The sequence below is a fragment of the Aricia agestis genome, chromosome 4 (genome assembly GCF_905147365.1).
Source record: "Aricia agestis chromosome 4, ilAriAges1.1, whole genome shotgun sequence".
Lineage (NCBI taxonomy): Eukaryota > Metazoa > Arthropoda > Insecta > Lepidoptera > Lycaenidae > Aricia > Aricia agestis.
In genome coordinates this window covers 82,966-105,987 of record NC_056409.1, presented here as the reverse complement: position 1 = coordinate 105,987, position 23,022 = coordinate 82,966, and the positions used below count along the sequence as shown (strand labels likewise).

Sequence of the window (23,022 nt, the reverse complement as noted above, 5' to 3'; positions counted from 1 at the left end):
TGCAATGAAATTTTGTACACAGTTATTCTAGAGTCTGAGAAAGGACATAGGCTACATTTTGATGTGGGAAAATATCTTATTTCCATGAAAATATCGATGATTATTTTTCCGACCCAAATATCGACCAATAGAATTGCACCATTCGACGTCACGTGGTACAACCTACATGGTATTATACTGATAATTTTTTGAAAATTTTCTCTGGTAGTTGCTACATATAAAAGACAAACACGTCAAACTGACAGGTTGAATTCAATTGTGTCTCATGGTGCAATTATATTGGCCGACATTTGGGACGGAAAAATAATCCCCCGAATACCACACGAGCTTCAAAATTATCTGGCATTTCCCTCAAGGTTCCCTGCAAACAAATAAAGTCGAATCCTTCATTTGTTTGCAACGAACCTATCGGGAAATATCCGATAATTTTGAAGCTCTTGTGGTCACGGACGTAAAAAAAATACTTGTGGTATTATAAGTGAAAATGAATTCGCATTGCGCGTGGCCAGCGCTCATCCCGGGGGTCCTGGGATCGAGTCCCGCAGACGGAACAAAAAGTTTTCAATGTTCCTGGGTCTTGGATGTGTATTAAAATAAAATTTCAAAAATCTTAAATATATTTTATGTACTTATAATATTATAAAAAATCCAGAAATATACCTATCGATGCAATGAACATTTTAGTTCTAATACGATTCAACAGATTGCCCTTTTTATTTTTTACTTCATTGAAACATAGAACTAATCATACTTATTAGTTAGTTTTTGTTTATAGTTTTTAATACGTTAGAATATTATGTTTAATAATATTATCACTTGGTATAATAATAATCAATCTATCTTATCTTATAGAACTCCTACTGCATTTCTAATCCATACTAATATTATAAATGCGAAAGTATCTCTGTCTGTCGGTCTGTCTGCCTCGCTTTCACGCCAAAACTACTGAACCGATTGCAATGAAATTTTGTACACAATTATTCTAGAGTCTGAGAAAGGACATAGGCTACATTTTGATGTGGGAAAATATCGATGAAAATTAATTCGCATTGCGCGTGGCCAGCGCTCATCCCGGGGGTGCTGGGTTCGAGTCCCGCAGGCGGAACAAAAAGTTTTCAATGTTCCTTGGTCTTGGATGTGTATTAAAATAATATTTCAAAAATCTTAAATGTATTAATTTATGTATAATATTATAAAAAATTCAGAAATATATCGATGCAATGAACATTTTAGTTCTAATACGATTCAACAGATGGAGTTTTATTTTTTACTTTATTGTAACATAGAACTAATCATACTTATTAGTTAGTATGTTTTTGTTTGTAGTTTTTAATACGTTAGAATTTTATGTTTAATAATATAATCACTTGGTATAATAATAATCAATCTATCTTATCTCCTACTGCATTTCTAATATATGTGACAAGTTGACAACAGAAGGCGCTCTAAAATAAAGGAGTTCGAGTGTACCGTGTTGGCCTATATTCCATCCAGAAAATATATCAATGCAATCAACATTTTAATTCTAATATATGAAAACAGATGGCGTTTTATTTTTTACTTTATTATTGTAACATAACTAATCATACCTACTTTACTATATAATATTGTTTTTATTCATAACTAGCTGTTGCCCGCGACTTCGTCCGCGTGGACTTTAGTTTATAGCGCGCGGTGTCAACAAAATTTGTGTCAAATTTAAAAACTTTTTAAAACCCTGGTAAGTGGTACCCCTCTTAGGGCCGCGCTACACCGGAATGGCAGCGCTGAAAGTGCTCGCCTCGCTGCTGCCATTCCGGTGTAGCGCGGCCCTTAATTAATCAAAATACCCAAAAACAGCTGTGCAGTGTGCACATAATCTATACTAATATTATAAATGCGAAAGTATCTCTGTCTGTCTGTCAGTCTCGCTTTTACGCCAAACGCCAAAAATATCTCTGTCTGTCTGTCTGCTTGTCTGTCAGTCTCGCTTTTACGCCAAACGCCAAAACTACCGAACCGATTGTAATGAAATTTTGTATACAGATAGTCTAAAGCCTGAGAAAGTACATAGGCTACCTTTTTACTGGAAAAAAGGGTTATAAGGGGTTGAAAATGCGTAAAATTGTTCAAATTAAGTTAGTTCCAACAATTCATAATAGATGGCGCCGTGCGTCTTCTACATCGCGCTGACGCTTGCTCAAAAGTCTTCCTATAAGACGTGGTATCATCTTACATTTAAGTTTCGATTTTTTTCGATTGTTACATCTATTCTACGGTATTAAATAACTCAGTACTTTATCTGTGCAGTGACGTAACCTTAAATCTACCAATGTTAAATAGTTTATGGGTAAAGTTGTGTAATTGGAGGGCTAAATAAGCTTTAAAATTTGGCATACAATATAAAGTTTAATATAAAAAAATGAAATACTTATTGTGTGCACACTGCACAGCTGTATTGATTTAAGGGGTACCAGGGTTTTTTTTATAAAAGCTTTTGACACCAATTTTGTTGACGTCGCGCGCTATAAACTGAATTCCACGCGGACGAAGTCGCGGGCAACAGCTAGTCAATTATAAATTACTGAAACTGAAATTAATTATGTTTTACGGGTGGGAAATTATATCCCTTTGCCTGTTCATGACCAACTTAGGTGGAAAAGTATTTCCCTTTGCCCGATTACGAAAAAAATGTATAAATAAATAGGCTAGTTAGTTGCTCTGACTCTACTTTTGATTTATTTTCCTCAACAAATGTGCTCAAAATTGTTTAAATAAAAACGAGCTTCTGTATCAGTATGCGAATAAAGCATCCAATAAACAATAAAATACCAACCCCCTTACTAATAAACGTTGTATAAGCTTTGAATAGTTAAACAGTGTTTTGTTCCTGTCACATAAGTGACATTTTTTATTGGATTGAAGAAGACAAAACACTGTATAATTATTCAAAGCTTATACAGCGTTTATTAGTAAGGGGCTAATCTTTAAGAAGTATTTATTAAAAAAATCGTTAATCAGACAAATTAAACTGTTTAAAACACTCCTGCGGACACAATGCCACTTTGAATTTTTTTAAAGGCATTATCTAAAACAAATGAAAATAAAAATTTAAAGAAAACTAAAATAATTGACAAATCTTAAAAGTTGACAAAAATAAATCCCCATTTTTTATATATAGTGACCCAAAATGGAGTTGCTAATGGACAATGGGAGCTGTTTTACCAGTCCCACTTGCAAGTATTTATTTGAAATGAATCAAAACCACATAAACACTACGTTTTTGCAATGAAAATCATAACAAAGCTACACAAAATATAATAAATTAGTACATAACAAATCAAATATCTACTTAAGTACCTATAAGAATATTTTTTGAAGAAACTATGCAGATTTATGTCTCCACTATGTGGCATGTGACATTTATTTGATTCTAACATTGACACTTGACACTTGAAAGGGCTGGGTTGTGAGTAAGATAATGTTGTAATTATCTTAGATTCTATTTGTGTAAAGAAAAAAAAAACATAAAAGGTTGTCATTTCAAAAATATTCGGAGTTTTAGGTAGATTGAGAGGGTGGGAAAATAGTACCCGATTAAGGCAGGGATTAATCTCAATCAAAAACGATAACCTTGCACACAACCAAAGACCAAGCGTATACGCATCGCAATAAGATTCATTTTAGCTTAGCACAAAACTGTAACAACTCTGGCGGATCTTCTCTATTTTTCATGTTTTTTTTTTAATATCTTTGGAAATAAATATTAAGAAACATAATTGTTCGGTTAAAGAAGTTTTAATATAGATTTACTAACAATTTATTCAAATAAAATGTATAATTATCCTAGTTAATACTTATATTTCGATGAAATAGAGTTTTTTCGGAGGTGAGTTTGTAAATTAATTACAGCCAAAGTATTAAGTTTTATTAAAATGTTTATGGTTTAAGGTATTTTAAATATTGTGCTTTATATCTCATATTTTTAACACTTCGTTATTATATTGGAACTCGATAAACCGGAAGTCACGGAATAACAAATTGGGGTTTATCCTCGCCTTAAGGGTTATTATTGATTTTTAAATGTTACTGTCCCACAAAATGTAGACGACAGCCTAAAGTAACAAAAAATAAATGAAAAAAAAAAAAAACAAAACTAACAAGACAAAATGGCTAAACAATCAACCAATACGAATCTACGTAAAAATCTTACACTGAAGTAAGTATATCAATTTGGCCACCCATCGTATTTAAATATTAGCCATGACAAAATAAGTAAAGTAAGACTAATTTTTAGTCCACTTTGGTACCTGGTACCTGACCAGGTGTCACATGTAGAGCTACACAAATTCGCTGGTATTCTAATTACACAAGGCAGTACTAAGAACCTATGGTTTCATCCATCAGAAAGTAAGTTATGTCTTATCCTTCTGAGATCCAGGTCTATATGTAAAGGTACAAGTTGGAACCAAGCGACACGCGACAACTGTCGTCGCGACACCACCGGTTTCTATGTATTTCTATGAATAAGTGTCGCTAGCTGCGGAGGGTATTTTATAGAAATACATAGAAACCAGTAGTGTCGCGACGACAGTGTCTGCAGTTGTCGCGTGTCGCTAGGATCTAACTCGTACCTTAAATCAGAAACTGCCAAAATATAACACTTTTAAATATTTTAAAATTTTTATTTCACATCGATGACGCAGTCAAATTAATACGAATAGTAGATACATGATATTATAACACGTGTATTGACATTATGATAAAACGCTACAGCTGTGAGGACCGCAAATTATTTACAATATTTATACAATATAATAATATGTCATACTTAAATAAAGCACATCATCTGAACTCTCGGCGTTCTCGCGCGCGGTCTCGCCCGCTCCAACGCCCCCTCGCCTACCCGCGCTCCGGCTCCTGCGGCAGGCGCGCCCCGCCCGCCCCCGTGCCCGCCCCCGCGTCCGCGTCCGCCAGCCGCTCCAGCTTGTAGCTCTCCGCAGCGCGGACCACGCGCATCAGCGCCGAGTACTTGTCCTGCAACGCGCGCAGCTCCGCGGCGTGCTCGGCGGCCGCGTGCCGTGCCGCGCGCTTCAACTCCCCCACGGTGGCGTCGCGCGCCGCCAACTGCGTCTCCAGGTCGTGCGCGCGGGCCGTAGCCGCGTCGGCCCGCCCCGCCGCCGCCTCCGCCTCGCCCTCCGCCCGCGCCAGCGCCGCCCGCAGAGCGCGCTCCTCGCCAGCCGCGGCCGCGGCGGCGGCGGCCGGCGCGGCAGCGCACCGCGCGCGCACGCAATCCCGCAGCCGTGCCTCGCGCTCGGCGAGCAGGAGCAACTCGCGTCGGAGGCGGCGGACGTGCTCGGCGCGGCGCTCGGCGGCGAGGGCCGCCCGCGCCAGCGCCTCCACGTGTCGGGTCGCCTCGAATTGCTCGCCGCGAGTGCGCCGCAGTTCGGCGGCGTCGGCGGCTCGCTGGGCCTCCGCCTCGCGCAGCGCCGCCTCGGCTCGCAGTCGCGCGGCGCTCTCCGCTTCCAACGCAGCCTCGAGCGCGCGTTCGCGGTCGGCGGCGGCCGGCGGCGGCGGGGGAGGGGCGGGACGGGCGCGCGGCTCGGCGGCGGCGCACTCGGCGATGCGCAGACGGTCGCGTAGGGCGTCGTTCTGCAGCTTGAGAGCGCGCGCCTCGCGGCAGCGGCCCAGGAGGCGGCGATTGCGCTCGGCGTGCGCCTCGCGCCGCCACCGCTCGAACATGAGTTGCGCGTGCGTGAGCGCCAGCTGCTCGGCGAGCTCGGACGCGTCGGCGCGCGCGCGGCCTCCGTACAGGTCGGCGAGGTAGGCGTCGAGACGCTCGCACGGCCGCACGGCCTCCTCCTCTTTGTCGTCGGTGGTCTGGGGGCCGAAAGGTGTCTATTTATTATTCTACTAGGGCAGAATTCAGTAGTCGTCCTCTTTCTGAGTCGAGTTGCTCGCTTGCACGATACGTGTAGGAGTTTGAATGTTAAGATAAAGATATAACGGTAAAAAATAAGCATTCGTAAAATTTCAGCTTTATAACTTATGTATTTTTTGTTATGAGTGGAGATCGGAAATTCCGGCGCTTTTAGGACCACCGCACACCAGAGACACGACTGTTTTAAGACAGACTATCGCATAATAAAAAGTACTAGATCCGCACATTGGAAACAAAACGTCTTGTACGAGGTACACCTTGAGAATTGCTGCTAGATGATATAAAACCATAGACTTAATATATACTGTCGTAGGTTTATGTATAAAACTATAGATATATAATAAAAGTGATGTAAAATTGACAAATGGATGATTATGTGAATTGACAAAAATGGACTTTGTACGGTTGCACCGTATACGTCTCATAGACAAAGTTGTCTAACGCGTACGAGAACTGCCCGGCGACAAGTCTGACCAACGACTGTCGGCTTCCCTCCGAAGTGTATGCGAGCGCGCACATCAACGACAAAACGGTATTGTGGTAGAGTTTTATGTCTACTTTAGTTTTAGTAATTTTAGTAAGGTCTTTAATCCTTCGATCGTGAAAATCGATTGTTATTCTATTGTGTCTCACTCACCGGTGAGCTTATGGGGCTGGATGGGTTAAAACAGTAAAGGTATTTTTTGTTATAGTTTGTACCTTGTTTGTGTATATTACTAACATTTTTAACATAATTTTAAGCTTATTTTTTAACTAACAAACTAATTGAATATATTTACATGGATGTCATTAGTTTCTTAAAGTATAAAATGTTTACTCTTATTTAAGTATGTTTAGACAAAAAGATAATAAAAACACAATATTAGTATTTCAACTGAGTATTATTTTAGAAGTAAGTAAGATTCCTCTCACCCTCAGGTGGGACAACAATCCCTGTGAATACCAAGGTGTCAGTTGTAATAACAAACAAAATAGATTCGAATAGTTTCTTTCATAAAAAATAAATATATATTTATGTACTTACGTCTAAACGGGCAAGTATGGGTACAAGTGTTATAGCTTGTAGGAATTGTCTCAGGTAGTACAACAATCCTTGTGAATCTCAAGGTGTCAGATGTAATCAGTATTGAATAAAGTGAATTTGAATGATTTCGACCATAGAAAAATTCACATTTATGTAAATTTTGTCTAAACGGGCGAATACGGGCATAAGTGTTATAGCTTGTAAAAATCGTCTCAGGTAGGACAACAAACCCTGTGAATCCCAAGTTGTCAGTTGCTGTCAGTCCGGAATAAAATGGATTTGAATGATTTCGGCCATACGAGGGCTGCTATTTATGTATCCGGAATTAAAAAAAGAAACAAACATATATCATTTAATATGGTTTTATTGCTTTTCAAAATATTCGCCGCGATGATCGACACACTTTTGCATACGCTGGAACCAATTTTCATAGCACTTTTTCCATTCTGATTGAGGTATCTCCAAAACGTGCATTTTGAACGCATCAACAGCCTCTTCGCGGCTCGAAAAACGTTGACCACGTAATTTGTTCTTCGCGTATGGAAATAAAAAGAAATCGTTAGGTGCCAAATCAGGGCTGTACGGCGGATGACCAGTCAATTCGATCTTTTGACCCTCCAAAAACTGAGTTGTTTCAGCTGAGGTGTGACAGCTAGCATTGTCGTGATGTAATATTAGTCTGCGTTGTCGGTTGTCCTTTCTTATTTCTTCAAAGACTTCTGGTAAACAAATGGTCGTATACCATTCAGAATTAACCGTTTTACGATTCTCTAATGGCACTGTAGCCACATGTCCATTAATTCCAAAAAAACAGGCGACCATTTGCTTCAAAGTACTTTTTGCACGAGTAACTTTTGTTGGTTTCGGCTCATCTTGGAACACCCACACCGTTGACTGTTGTTTAGTTTCGGGATCATATGCATAGATCCAAGATTCATCACCTGTGTAGATATTATAAACGGCTTTTGACGTACCACGGTTGTATTTTTTTATCATTTTTTTGCACCAATCGACACGAGCCCGTTTTTGATCGATTGTCAAGTTGTGCGGAATCCAACGCGAACATATTTTTTTTACAGCCAAATGTTCGTGTTATATCTTATATACATAAGATATAACACGAACATTCGTCGTCGCTCGTCATACTTATGCCTAAGGACGCCTCTATCTCGCGATATGTAACATGATGATCACGCATTATTAGTTCCCGCACAGCATCTATATTTTGTGGGACAACAGCTGTTTTTGGGCGACCTTCTTTATTTTCATCCGTGAGCATAGACCGCCCACGATTAAACTCACTGTACCAGTGATAAACAGTGGTTTTTGATGGTGCTTCATCTCCAAAAGTTGCGGTGAGTTGAATAAAGCACTGTTGTTGATTTAGCCCACGCCGAAAATCGTAGTAAATCATTGCACGAAAATGTTCACGCGTTAAATCCATGGCAAATGAAGACACGCAATTTTCAAAATGACGCCACAATGGAAAAATAATTGACAGTCACATGAAACAAAATGTATTCTTCAACCAAAGAGTTCTATTTTCAAATGTTGTAATTACTTTTTAAATATTGTTCTTGTAAGTGGCCAGTTCCGGATACATAAATAGCAGCCCTCGTATATTTTTTTTAATTATTTCCAAACGGGCGAGAACGGGCAGAAGTGTTATTGCTTGTAGGATGCGTCTCATGTAGGACAACAGTTCTCCAGAAAATCTCCAGTTTACAGTTGTTGACAGTCCGAAAAAAAATTGATTTGAGTGTTTTCTCCCATACAAAAAAAATTAAATCGCTTATATTACGCAAACAAATTAACTAAGGAGTTTTATATTCTAATATATTTAATAGAACAATGCCCTACAATGTTCCTGGCCAAAAAAAAAAAAACAACGATTTTTAACAATCGAGTTCTATGAGTATGGAACGTCGAATTTGGGACCACAGTGGGGCGGGGCGTCCGAATTTTTCTGATCAGAAATTCGGATAATGTGCGGCCGGGCTAATAAAGTCAAATGATGACAGACTGGCCGTGTTATAATTATTGTCTGACGGTATTTAAGATTCAATAAAAAAACCAAATATATTTTTAATTTGACAAAAGACTTAAACCATAAATAAAAGAGTACAGTTCGTGTGTATAGGCTTGTCAGTCAAAACCATGTCAAAATCTCTTGTGTGTGTTGTAATGTGTGTAATGTTTTATTATTTTTTAAAATGTATGATAAAAGCATAATTTCAAAATAATATTAGCTCGATGCACTCCTTCACCATATAAACTATAACTGTGCAAAATTTCAATCACCTACGTTTCCAAATTTTTCGTCAAAAGGGATACAAAGTTTTTCGCTCGCGTATTAACATACAGGGTGTTTACAAAACTAAGTGATAATACTTAAGGGTTTGTACGTGTTCCTTGTAAAGAGTTCACTGTGAAAGTAGCAGCGCTGAAAGAACAATTTTTTTTCACTTTTGTATGGGCAAGCGCCCAAGCGTAACGAGTTTCCTCAAACAAAAGAGAATAAAAATTTTGGTCTTTCAGATCTGTTACTTTCACAATGAACTTTCTACAAGGAACATACACACCCTAAAGTATTATCACTTAGTTTTTTTACATCTCGTATGTAACATAGATTAAGTTAATCGATAAACGTTAGTAAAATATGTTTTTACTATTTTCATATTATTTTTTTGTAAAAAAATAAATAAATGTATGTACTTTTATTGTCAAAACGTTGCGTAAATGCTTATGATAAGGTAGTTAATTTATTGAAATGTGTGTAACTGAAATATTTTTAATGGGAATAAAAACTGTGATACCTTGTTGAGTTTCAACATGTGTTTTCATTCTTATATCACGGTCTACGTATTTTAAATGTTACTAAACTGAACAAAATTTAAAGATAATCCACAATAGTCCGTTCCGTCCGTTAATAGGTTCCCTAGAACAAATTTTTTTGATTACTATCAAGTTAATTTTTTGAGTAGCTTCATTTTGATAATAAGGAACAACAATTTTGTCTGCGAAAAATCTCAAAAGTAGGTAACAGAGATAGAAAGGATTTCATACTTTGATTTGATGGTCCTAAAATATGGATTGTTCTATTTATAGGACAATGTTACTCTTAAATTATATACCTAACTATTAACCTAGCAATATATAAAAAAATCTGCTGGTTAGGGTTCCTTAGTCCCAAAAAAGGTGATCGCTCAAATCCTTCCAACTACAGACCAATCGCAATAACCTCTCTCTTCTCGAAGATAATGGAATCCATTATCAATAGCCAGCTTCTTCGATACTATACGGCCAGGGAGGTGGCTAAGCGACAAACAGTAGAACTGTTGCGCAATTTTATAAATACTGTAACCATATAATCGATTGTTTGTCAATAATTTTGTCAATAATAAGTATTGCAAGCAATCAATCCGGTTCATATAAAATAAATAGCACAGGTTGTGTGGAAATAGACCAGTAAAGCTATTGAGCTAATATAAAGTTTTATTAGCTTTATAATAATTGTTACCAATAGCGTCTATAAATTGGTCCAGTTGTATTAAACAGATCGGACAGACAATACATACTAATATATTATGTAAGTCTGTAAAGACATTAATTCTGTATGTTACTTTCTTACGGTCAAACCATGGAACCGACTAAGATAAGAATTAAGAACTCAGATATAAGTATATTATGATAATTTTTGTAATCGCGTAAAAATACGGTTACCGCACGATTAATGAATTTGATCGCAACCAAGTAAGTACAGCATCATCTGTTAACATTACATCAGTAGGTATTATTACGCAAAGGTCAGAGCAGTGGGTGATACACACAGTTTATTATAATCCGACCATTTTTTACAAACTTTTTGTTTACTTTCTATGCTGGTGCTGCCTTAAATATATTAATTATTATAAAATATAAATATACTACAGCTGCCAGCAAAAAATTAACAATAATGATTATTAATTTTATAAATGGAACTGTCATTTTACCATTACCGAAAATAAAAGTTAATTTATCATAATTAGTAGAATGCTTCCAAATTACTGAAACCTTGAGGGGAGAAATCGTTCAGTGCATTTTGCAAGTTTTTTTTACTTCTACATTTCGCAAGTTTTTTTCGCAAGGTCGCTCGGCTGGTGATCTCTTGGCGTACCTAACTCATCGTTGGGCTCAGGCAATTGAGTCGAAGGGCTGTTACATTGGACTTTACCATTGATTGGGTTTGGCATAAAGCACTGCTATCAAAGCTTCCATCATGTGGGCTGCCCGAAAAAATATGCAAGTGAGTCTCAAGTTTCTTAGCATAAAGGTCAGAAGGACAGAAGCGTAAAGGTCGTAGTTGACGGTGAATGCTCGGAAACTTAGTCTGTTGATGCCGGTGTCCCTCAAGGCTGTGTGCTATCGCCTACCCTATTCATACTGCATATCAATGACATGTTACAGACTAACGGCATTTGTAAAGAATTGTAAAATATAGAAAAAAAAGTAAGGGATGTAGAAGAGCTAAGAACTAATGGCAATAGTTATTTAATATGAGCCAATATAATTCGCCAAACATCGGTGACTTTAACACGCTATAAAACAAATTCAAACGTAAGTACTGAATCAACCAAAAAACGTGACAAAAATTTAGATAAAGCAAGTCTAAACACATTAATACAAATTCATTCTCACAGATAGATAATAATGCTCGGGTTATTGCTGGAGTAAAATGCTGCTGTGTTTATAACCTGAGTGGCAAGTGAAAATATATTGAAATGAAATGAAATGAAATAGTTTATTAAATCAAGTTACATAGACTCATTTGTTAGTAAAGGCTTATAAATTATGTTAGTAAAATTATTTTTATAAGTTTAAATAAATAATAATACCTATTTTGAGTACATTGTGCATCACCTCTGCTCCATACCGTTAGATATGGCACAGCAGTGACGCACATATGGACAATCGAGTCGACTGGCTATCATAGCAAGATATTGCTGCTTTAATATTTAAATGTTTCATTAACAACAGTAACAAAACTACATGCAATACTTTTTACTTGAAAAAAAAAGGAACGTTTATCAAAATCTTGTTTTATTTATTTTTTACAACATTAATACTCTTGAAGAAGATTGGAGTCTATAAATTTAGTAAAACGCTGCAAATATTCTTCATCTGAGTTTTTGCATTAAATTTTCAATATGGATTCTTATTCCAGCAATATAATAAGTCCTTTCGGTATCTTCTTGAGAGTACCTACTCGTTTTGTTTTGATCAAAATGGGGGCATAATAATTTTAACATTTTTACCCCTTTCATCTAAAACTTGCTTAACCGATTCCGTGCGGTGCCATTTTTTGCAATATTTTGCGTCTGGCTGCTAACAAATATTTCGTGGATCCTCTGAGGCACCTAGCACCAGGAACTTTGATGACTCCTCTCGAGCCCCACCCGCCATGAATTGTAATTTATCGTTGTTTCGTCTGTTTCCAATCGTTTTTCTTTTAGTAGCCACCCAACAGCGAACGTAAACGGATTAATAGTTCATTTTACGTATTTAGAAGTGATTATTTACGTGTACAAACAGAAATGGAAGGTAAGTGACTTATTTTTATCAGGCCATTTAGCCGAAACGTTTTCGTTTTCGCTTCGTTATAGATTCGCCGATTAAAATATTAGACGAGTCGAACGTCAACGTCATATTAACGAACGCTTATGTCAATTCGATACATTTTCATCGGCGATTCTATAACGAAGCGAAAACGAAAAGATTTTGGCTCACCCCCCTGGTGTTGTGAACCTTTGGCTATATTGATCAATTTATTTTCGTTTTATTGTAGAAGGGGATATTACATGCTACTTGCTAGTCATACACGCATACACACGTTATACACGCCAAAAAATGTATAGCTACTTTTATAGCATTTTATAAACAAATAAACATTGTATAAGTTGTAGTTTTTGAATGAAATATGTTTCTTTCATACCGGTGTGAAGCAGGGGCGGGCTGATAGTTAATTATAAGAATAAATGTGAGATTTTGCTGGTGTTGGCGTTATATATTTATAAAATAATTCGTCGGCCATATTAATCACCAATTGAAAATGTTTAAGACTCCTGAAGTGTAAGTTTTTATGCAATATCCTAAAACTAACGCTGTACACGTAAAATACGTGACAAATAAAGCCACTTTATAACGGCTGCTAGCTCCAAAAATAAAGTAATACAAAATAGACGTACCCGTATCCGGTCCTCCTCCGGGAGCGCTCGGTAGAAATCGGCGATCAGAAACTCGTACGGCTCCGGCCACGCGTCCTCCGTCTGCACGGCCACACTGCTGCTGCCTCCCGCGCGGCCCGGACACGACGCCCCGCGCCGAGCCGGCGGCCCGCGCCTCGCCCGCCGCCGCCCCCCCTCCGCCGCTGGCGCCCCGCACGCCGCGCGGGGGTCGCGCACGTGCGGCTCCTCCGCGCTCCCCGCCCAGCGTAGATCGCGCGCGCGCTCCGTCAGCATCAGCACCTCGCGGTCCTCCACGTTCAGCGGCTCCGGCGCTCGCGGTTCCGGACGCCGCGCCCCCACCGGCGGCGCTCCGCCGAACGGCACCGGAGACTCCGCTGCGCGCCGCTCGGCCGCCACGCGCGCCACGCGCCCGGCCAGCGCGTCCGCCGGCGGAGACGTGTCCTTCCGCAGCGGGGACGGCGGCTGCGAGCGCCGGCCGATGGCGCGAACCGCGGCCGACTCGCCGGGGAAGCGAAAGTGCGCTCGCGCGTCCTTAGCGGGCGTGTTCTCCGGCGTCGCCTCCACCGCGGCTTCGGGCGGCTCGGCCGCGTCGCTCTCGGCCGGCAGCGGCGTGTGCGGGGCGGAGTCGGCGCCGCAGCGGTCCGCCAGCGCGAACCACGGCTCGGCGCCCGGCCGCAGCGCCGACGCCGCGCGGGTGGCGAGCGCCGCCGACCCGGCCGCGGGTTCCGGCGGCGCGGGCGGCTCCGGCGCGGGGGGCGTCGGCCCCAGGGACGCGGGGCCGGCGCGGTCGGAGCCGGTGGCGAAACGGCGCGTGTCGGCGAGCACGTCGAGCAGGTCGCGGCCGGCCCGGCGGGCGGCGTCGGCTTCGCGCTGCCGGGAGCCGGTCACCAGAGCCGGGTGCAGGCGCACTGAGCGCAGCAGCGGCGCGAGCGCCCGCTCCCAGGCGTCGCGGCCGGGCGGCGCGGCACACTCGGCGCGGAGGGTCTCGATCAGCGTGCACGGGTGCGTGGCGTATAGCGCGTGGAACAGGGCGAGCTGCGCCAGCAGGAGGTGGTCGCGGGCGGGCGGCGGCGGCTGCAGCGTCGCCGGCCGCAGCAGCGCGTCGGCCAGGTCCGGCCAGTTGGCGGCGGCGAGCGCGGGCTCGGCGGGCAGCAGCGCGGCGAGCGCCAGCAGCGCGTGGAGGAGCGGCACGGGGTCGCGCTCGGTGCGGGCAGCGCGCAGCAGGGCGGCCGCCAGCGGGTGGGCGGCCAGACGGCGCAGCCAGGCGGGGCGGCGCGCCACGAGCGCGGCGAGGGCGGCGAGCGCGTGGTGGCGCGCGGGCCGCTCGGCGCGCAGCTGGTCGTGGAGCGCGTCCAGCAGGAAGCGCGCGTGCGCGTCGGGGGCGCGCGCCAGCAGCTCGAGCGAGCGCGCGGAGCCGGTGCGCGCGTGGTACATCAGGAGCGCGCGCGTGAGCCACGGCTCCCGCACGGTGTTGTAGAGGGCGGCGAAGTTGTCGATGGCATCTCGCGCCTCCAGGAGAGCGAACACTTCCCCAGATTCGGCCGCCGCCAGCATCTCCGACCACCTGGGGGTACGAAAAGTGAAGTAGTCAGTGATGGGCTAATTACTGGCATTTGAAACTCTGGGTGCCATATGCGAGGCCTCGATATAGCCTAGACTCGACTCTAGAGTCTAGACTGTTAAGAGTTTTAGTTGCTTTTTGCTTGCGCGACTCGCAATCGTTCGGTACGATAACCATCAGGGCTAACATGGCCACAGTAGAAATACGAAAGTATAGATAGAGTCATGGGCGTACCGAGGATCCCCCCCTGGATCATGTTGACGTCCCTACTAAGTATATTATCTAGTACTTTTATCTAAGAACGAATTTTTGCCATTTGTTTGCAATACAATATTTTTACAACTAAAAATTATTATTATGATGCAGATGCTTATGAAAAATCTGATTTGCCCCCCCCCCCTGGCCCAGAACCTGGGTGATTTGCCTCCCCCCTGGCACCAGAACCTGGGTAATTTGCCCCCCCCCCTGGCCCAGAACCTGGGTACGCCCATGGATAGACTGTTGACGACCTCTGTGGCTCAGTTGGTGGGCTGTTGGTAGCTCAAGCCGTGGGTCTCGGGTTCGAATCCCGCAGACGGAAAAAAATAGTAGAGGAGGTGGTGCTCATTTTGAAAAGTCATTTCATGCCGAGCAAAAATCGTAACAATAATAGTATTCCACCCATACATAGGAGTTTTATCGTCAGCTACTCCAGTATGGGTGGAATAAAAATTGAGAGTATCTCAAAGTTGTTGTTGGGAATACATATTGTATTGACATAAAGATCCCAATTTGCACCCAATAAAGGTTCATACCTAGATTATAGACATTTGAGTTCGATAGACCTGTTATTTTATTTATTTATTTATTTATATAACATGGAAAACTTACAGCTAAGTAATGTCGGTGGCAATTTTATGTATGATTATCAGAAAGCCAATTACAAGTTTTCACCTCTAAGTAACAGATAAAATTATACATGATATTGTGAACGGTCTTAATTACATTATATAGAAATGTTTCTTAAATAGGATACATGCAAAACAAGTACTTATAGCAAAAGGTTTAAACGATAGTATGACCAAAAAACCAAAAAGAACAACAAGCTACTTACAATAAAATAAGTAATATGGTTTCAACTGATACAAATTTTAAGAAATGAAATTATCAAAAAATTTAAGGCTCAAACTGTTTCTAATTGACGTTGCATTTGTAGTGAATACGTCAAGATCATAATCCCGGCATAGCTTGTTGAAGTTGCGACTCACTCTCACAACACAACAAGTTTAGTTTTAGTATGTAACAACAGAGATTTTTTTTACTCACATATTGTATGTTCAGTGGATTATACACATACTTATTCCTTTTATATTATTATTATATATAGTATGTATTCGTTTATAATATTACAGTTATTATTTGTGTATTAGAATGTAAATGGTTGTGTAATTATTAGGTATATATTAGAATATATTATATAAAATAGGTATTAAATGTTGTACATAATTTAGTAGATAAGTTTCATTACTTCTAGTTTTTAGTGCACAGTATACCCTAAATGAATTGTTTATTGTACTCCTATACCAAAGGTTGCTTGGTAGAAATTGCTCAATAGCAATAAAGCCGCCTTTGTGTTCATGTGTCCTTGTTGAATGTATGTTTATGTTTGTACTACAACTTTTTGAACGCAATAAAGTATAATCTATCTGTCTAACAGATGGCGCTTTACAAGTAAAATCTATATAATTCTTCCTCACAAATATTGACTATCGAATTAATTACTTACCGAATAAAATTGCTATATGAGGCAATTTTGTAGTTAATTGAAACGAAAATCGTCGTCAGCTGATTTTTTGTAGGTGGAAATGGCATCTACACGACGCCCTCAGATACATTGAGCTCGAAGTATGGATAATGGTTATATCGCTGGCTGACGGTTTCTCCACCGTCATAATGACGACTGACGGTTTTCTTTATTATTTACAAAGTAGAAACATTCACCTGTATACATTTTGTATGATATGAAATGGCTTTATATTAAAAAAAAAATTACATAATATTCAGTAAGGCGCTCTGCAATACGGCTGACGGTAATGTTTTGGTTAAACATGACCTGAATATTCAATTAAAATGCCACTTTATGACATAGACTATATTCTATGTCATAAAGTAGACTACAGTCTATGTCATAAAGTAGTATTTTATTTGAATTTTTAGGACTATAGTCTATACTAAGTCATAAATTGGCATTATATTTGATTTTTTGTCGGTCGCGGAGCCGCCGTAAAGATTGGAACGGCACCTTCAGTTTATCGATACTTTCGTATTTCTACTGTGGCCATGCTAGCCCTGCATTATGCATATCGTAATCATAACCATTAGGGCTACCGAGGGTCGAGTCTGAAGGGCAATATATTATCATGTAGCTTGTCAATGGACAAGCTACATGATAATATATTTATTTATTTAAATCAGTATATTATGTTACTCACTATATATAATTTTAATAAGTGATTATTATATTTTAAATATTAGTAAGTAAGGTACTTGATTTTGACAATTAGTTAGTTATAAATGGGCGGGAGGATTATTTACTTCCGTTATAACTTCCTCTTCTCATATTATCTAAAATATGAGAAGTACATTAATTAATATTTAGAATTATGTACTTAACTTATTCTTAGCCATTCTTAATTTTAATGTATTTCTTTATGATTTTGCTATATTTGAATTGTCAACGAAAGTTCGTTTCTTTTGTGTAAAATGGTATAAAAGCCAGCCATATTGCATTGATTGATTCATTCTGTAATTAACTTTGAGACATGTAAGGTAAAAATCTGGTCGAATAAATATCGCTCAATGTATAATTCAAGACTTTTACTATTATCTAACATCTCAGAAGTGGGATTATTTCAAAAATGTCCGGTCCTCATGCTGCGGGACTTGGCAACCGGAGAAGAACGCCCAGACTTGCTCAGACTCTCTGCGATTGACAGCGAAGAAAGTGACTTTTTTTTCTTTTTTTGAACATAAACAACAGTGATTGTGATATGTGAACCAGTGATAAACGACGCAGAATTACTCAAGCTGATGCAGAAGTGATACCAAAGTTTGAACCAGAAGACGACGCTTGTAATGTAGCTACATGGCTGCATAAAATCGACCACTTAGGAGAGGTTTACGGAACAGTACCTACCGATCGACAGTTCATCGTGCAAATGCGTTTACGTGGGTCTGCTAGACAATGACTGCCTTGAAGCTATGATGATTCAAACGAAGACTGAAAGCGGGCTGCGGGACGATGACCAAATATTACCACGATAAAGTCTCTCTGCTTAAGAAATGCAACATCCAGGGCGAGCATACAATATCTTGCGTCATAAGAGGGTTACCGAATGAACTACAAGCCAATGCGAAAGTCTACTTGGAGGAAAGGTGCAAGTGATGGAAAATCGACAGCAGCTCTCCAGCCAAGAATAAACGCTGCTACAATTGTCGAACTTTTCAACGCCTCTGTCATGCGACGGCTAACTGCTGGTTCGCGAATACAGCAGGAACAATTCGGCAACCGCAGATTTCAACACAAGTAAGTAACACTTTTTATACTTCAAGTAATATCTTAGTAAATAATACTTAATATTTGCAAAAAAATGTGGGTAGGAGCCAATGAACAAGAATAATGAAAATGAAATCTAAAGTTAACTATAAAATAGATCAATAGTGTCTTAGTGACCATGTAGAGACTGTACAACAACTGCCAAGTGACATAGACTTAATTATTGGCCAATCAATGATCAACCAGCTTGGTATTAGTTACTACAGCAAATTCTGCCACTTTTACTGAGACTTATAATTTGTTTGACAGTTACAAACAGCTGACAAATATAAGTGATAGATTTTGGTGATAGATATAACTAAAATGTTTTGCTGAAACGTAATACAATTTTACCTAAAAATAGTTGCTGTAATATTGATGTAATTGTAGATATCGATCCAAATGAGAAACAATTCAATGGAACAAATCCAGTTTCCTTCCAATTCCTATATCTGTGTTATATAATTCCTGGAGGAGCTGTCATTTAAAGGTTATAAATATTGGTGTAATTGAAATAACTTGGCCTGCAATATACGTTAATTGCCCGGGCTGAAATTGTTAATATCATCGACTCGAATACCTCTACTGAAAATATGACTTTATCGATTGAATCACAAATACCATTGAATCGGGAATTAGAGGGTTTAGGTAAGGTAATTGGTGAAAGTTTAGACAAAAAAAGATGATGATATTAGATAGACAAAAACATTTATTACTAGGGATACAAAAGATTTAGGGTACACAGATTTATTACAAAAGAAAATAAAAACTGATAAAGTCGTACTTGGTAAGCTCTATAGGATATGTCTTAAAAAGAAAATGCAATAGTTGATGAAAATATTAACGATCTTTTGGAAGCTGGTATCATAGGTACATCATAGGTATCTATATCTGAATATGCTAGTCCAGTGATTCTAGTTAAAAAAAAGGTGAAGGTTACAGGCTGTGCATTGATTACCGAAATTTAAATTCAGACACTCAAAGATACTCATATTGAGGACCAAGTGACAAAATTGTGTGGCTGTGATCTCCAGGTTAACACGGATGCTAGAAAACTAGGTTTAGGGGGTATACTAATACAAATACAGCAGGCCGGCACATTTAAACCTACAGCCTATTTTGGTAGTCACATCTAAAAAACGGTTTTACTATAGTTCGAGTTAAAAACATTAGCTGTTGTTGAATCTTCGGAATTTGCAGCGTTATGCACATCCCTTAGCAAAAGATCTTGCTCCTTGTATTGCTCTATGGTGGCTTAGCATACAAGATTATGACCTGCAAATTGAGTATCATCCAGGGAATAGAATGAGACATGTAGACGCTCTTAGTAGGAATCCCGGTCACGAAACAGTATACCAACGTCATTAAGGAAACTGATTGGTTACTAACATTTAGATATTAATTTACAAAATGTTATTTCTCAGTTAAAGGGATACGAACAACCCTGATAATATAGTTAATAATTTTTATGTTAAAGAGGATATACTGTTCCGAAAAAACTCAAATGGAGAACATTTGTTGTTCCCAAATTGGCAAAATATGGCTTATTGCAGAAATATGACCCCCTGATATGAAAGACCATAGAATTAGAACGTATTTTGATATCGTTGTGAATGACACCCTGGGTTTGACGACAGTTTTGGTTTCCTAAAATGACCCGATATAACAAGGAAATTCATCAATTCCTGCATTCAATGTGCTTTCGGTAAGGGTAATTATGGAAAATCTGGAGGTGAAAATTTACATCCTATAGGAAAAGTACCTGTACCTATGCACACCGTTCATGCCGATCACTTAGGATCATTTGTAAGACTAGGACAGCTGTGTGATCAAATCCTTAAATCAACACAATAATGGCTGTGTGATCAAACCCATAGTAATATTATAGTCTATAAAGGATGGCTGTGTGATCAAATCCTAAAATCAACACAATAATAATATTATCTATAGGATGGCTGTGTGATCAAATCCATAGTAATATTATTATCTCTTTAGGAGGGCTGTGTGATCAAATCCTAAAATCAACACAATAATATTATTATCTATAGGATTGCTGTGTGATCAAATCCTAAAATCAACCCAATAATAATATTATCTATAGGATGGCTGTGTGATCAAATCCATAGTAATATTATTATCTATATAGGATGGCTGTGTGATGAAATCCTAAAATCAACACAATAATATTAGGCTTTAGAGAAACCCAGTCCGCATAATAACATAGAGGCAAAGCATCTCCTAACCGATACCTTAACCAATTTGCAGAAGACATGCAACTAAAACACTTTCTTAACGCTATACCTAGCCCCAGATCAAATGTCTAAATATGATACTGTTTCGGTTGACAAATTAAGGGATATAGTATGGGGTATGAATAATACACCTAATTCTACTACTTCCTTCCTTTCAGCTTTCGTTTAAACTTATCCAGTGGTCCTAGTGACCATACTTCGCAACGACAGACATTAACTGAATGAAGGACAACAGCAACACTCCGAATTGATAGAAATTATATGACTGTTACGAAAAATAGACAAAACTCACAAGAAATGTAGGAAATATTCAGTCGGTGATCTTGTATTGTGGAAAGGGGGAGCTACTAACAACCCCAATACCAAAGTGACCTAAAAATTGAAAAGTAAGAAGTTTTCAGCTGCAGTAAGGGGTGAGGTATTAAGGTCTTATAAATCAGTGACTTCTGATACTGCTCAACTAGCAATGCTGAAGTAGACACGGATGATCTAATTGATTGACTTATAATTTTTGTAATAAAACTAATACGATTAGAGATAATAATTTAATATGTATCATGTGTACAGAAAACAAATTTTATTGATGATAAATTTTAATTTTGCAATCGTTTTACAAAATCGAATAGGTACTTATATACAAATTTAATAACTATTTTATAATAATCACACTTTAGCTTTTCTACTTCTATAATCTTTACAATTGATATTAATAAGAAACTGGTTCCGGAGCTGCACCTAAAAGAAAAAAAAATTTAACATAATTCAAGTCTCTGTGACCAAACAGTTACAAAAATATTAAAAACATAGTCAAAGCATCAGTTTAGGTCTAAATTAAAATAAAGTCTATGTGACTGGCGTCTACGTGACTGGCGTCTACGTGACTGGCGTCTACGTGACTGGCGTCTACGTGACTGGCGTCTACGTGACTGACGTCTACGTGACTGACGTCTACGTGACTGACGTCTACGTGACTGACGTCTACGTGACTGACGTCTACGTGACTGACGTCTACGTGACTGACGTCTACGTGACTGACGTCTACGTGACTGACGTCTACGTGACTGACGTCGACGTGACTGACGTCTACGTGACTGACGTCTACGTGACGGACGTCTACGTGACGGACGTCTATGTGACCGATGTCTATGTGACCGATGTCAATAAAAATGCATAAATTACCTTTAGGCTTCAGAAATGCCACGTGTTGGCTGCAGATGAGATGTGATACAAGTAGATTTTTCTGACATCAATGTATTATATTTTACTTCTTTTTTACAAAATACTGTTTCGATGTCTTCCGCTGTTTCAGACCACTGGCAGTTCTGGCACTGGTACAGCACAGGGGAGCAAACCATGAGAACGTCGTGGGACACTCCTAATGCAGGATGGCCGAGTGTTAGTGGATGTCAATGGACAAGCAACATGATATTATATTTGTTTAAATCAGTATATTATGTTACTCACTATATATAATTTTAATAAGTGATTATTATATTTTAAATATTAATAAGTAAGGTACTTGATTTTTACAATTGGTTAGTTATAAATGGGCGGGAGAATTATTTACTTCCGTTATAACTTCCTCTTCTCATATTATCTAAAATATTTAATTTTAATGTATTTCTTTATGATTTTGCTATATTTGAATTGTCAAAGGAAGTTCGTTTCTTTTGTGTAAAATGGTATAAAAGCCAGCCATATTGCATTAATTGATTCATTCTGTAATTAACTTTGAGATATGTAAGGTAAAACTCTGCTCGAATAAATATCGCTCAATGTATAATTCAAGACTTTTACTATTCTCTAACAAAAATTATATTGCTAGAATGAAGCAAAAATTACAAGGTTTTACATTTACAGGTTCCCTGCATTTTAGGATAAGTACGTTTTAGCCGTTATGTATGTATGTATGTATGTATGTATGTATGTTGAATAATTTACCAGTTAGCAGGCCGGAGAGAAGATGAATCTTTTATCGCAGCTGGAGGAATTTTGATGACACTTTTTATTCTGTATTAGAAAATATTTTCTCCGATAACACATACGTATGACGCATTCAATGTTGAATTGTTTTATATTGTTAAGTAGTATGTTATCAATAAATAGGTTCAATGATTAGAAAATGTAATAACAAAAAAAGAAATATTTTACGAATCCAACCGAGATTCAAGATTTGAGGCTGACAAGTGACATTAGACAAGGCTGACAGATGACAGCTGACTTTTTTTTCTTATTATGGCACTTCGGCTATTTCACCATGGCCAGTGTCGAGTATATTATGGCGGGAAAACAATATTCTATAATACAATGTTCAGCAACGTTTTTCTATATTGTCAGGTCTAAACTCTAGTCAAAGTCTAAGTAAAATTCAATACTTAAATAAGACTTTCGATGGAGTTTTGGAGGGAACACAAAATATCACGTTTCTGGATATTGCATCACTTTCCTACACTTGTGCACGATAAAG

The 23,022-nt window shown here is 39.3% G+C and overlaps 1 protein-coding gene across 1 annotated transcript; it reads right to left on the bottom strand.

Annotated features, from left to right (window-relative positions):
* Positions 1–4,639: 4,639 nt before the first annotated feature.
* Positions 4,640–22,720, bottom strand: LOC121726427 (hamartin). Its single transcript, XM_042113795.1, has 4 exons — positions 22,497–22,720; positions 13,169–14,732; positions 4,949–5,859; positions 4,640–4,918 (listed from the first exon to the last, which is right to left on the bottom strand). Exons 2-4 carry the CDS (start codon positions 14,720–14,722, stop codon positions 4,882–4,884), a joined length of 2,502 nt encoding a protein of 833 aa, XP_041969729.1. The 5' UTR covers positions 14,723–14,732; positions 22,497–22,720; the 3' UTR covers positions 4,640–4,881.
* Positions 22,721–23,022: the final 302 nt, after the last annotated feature.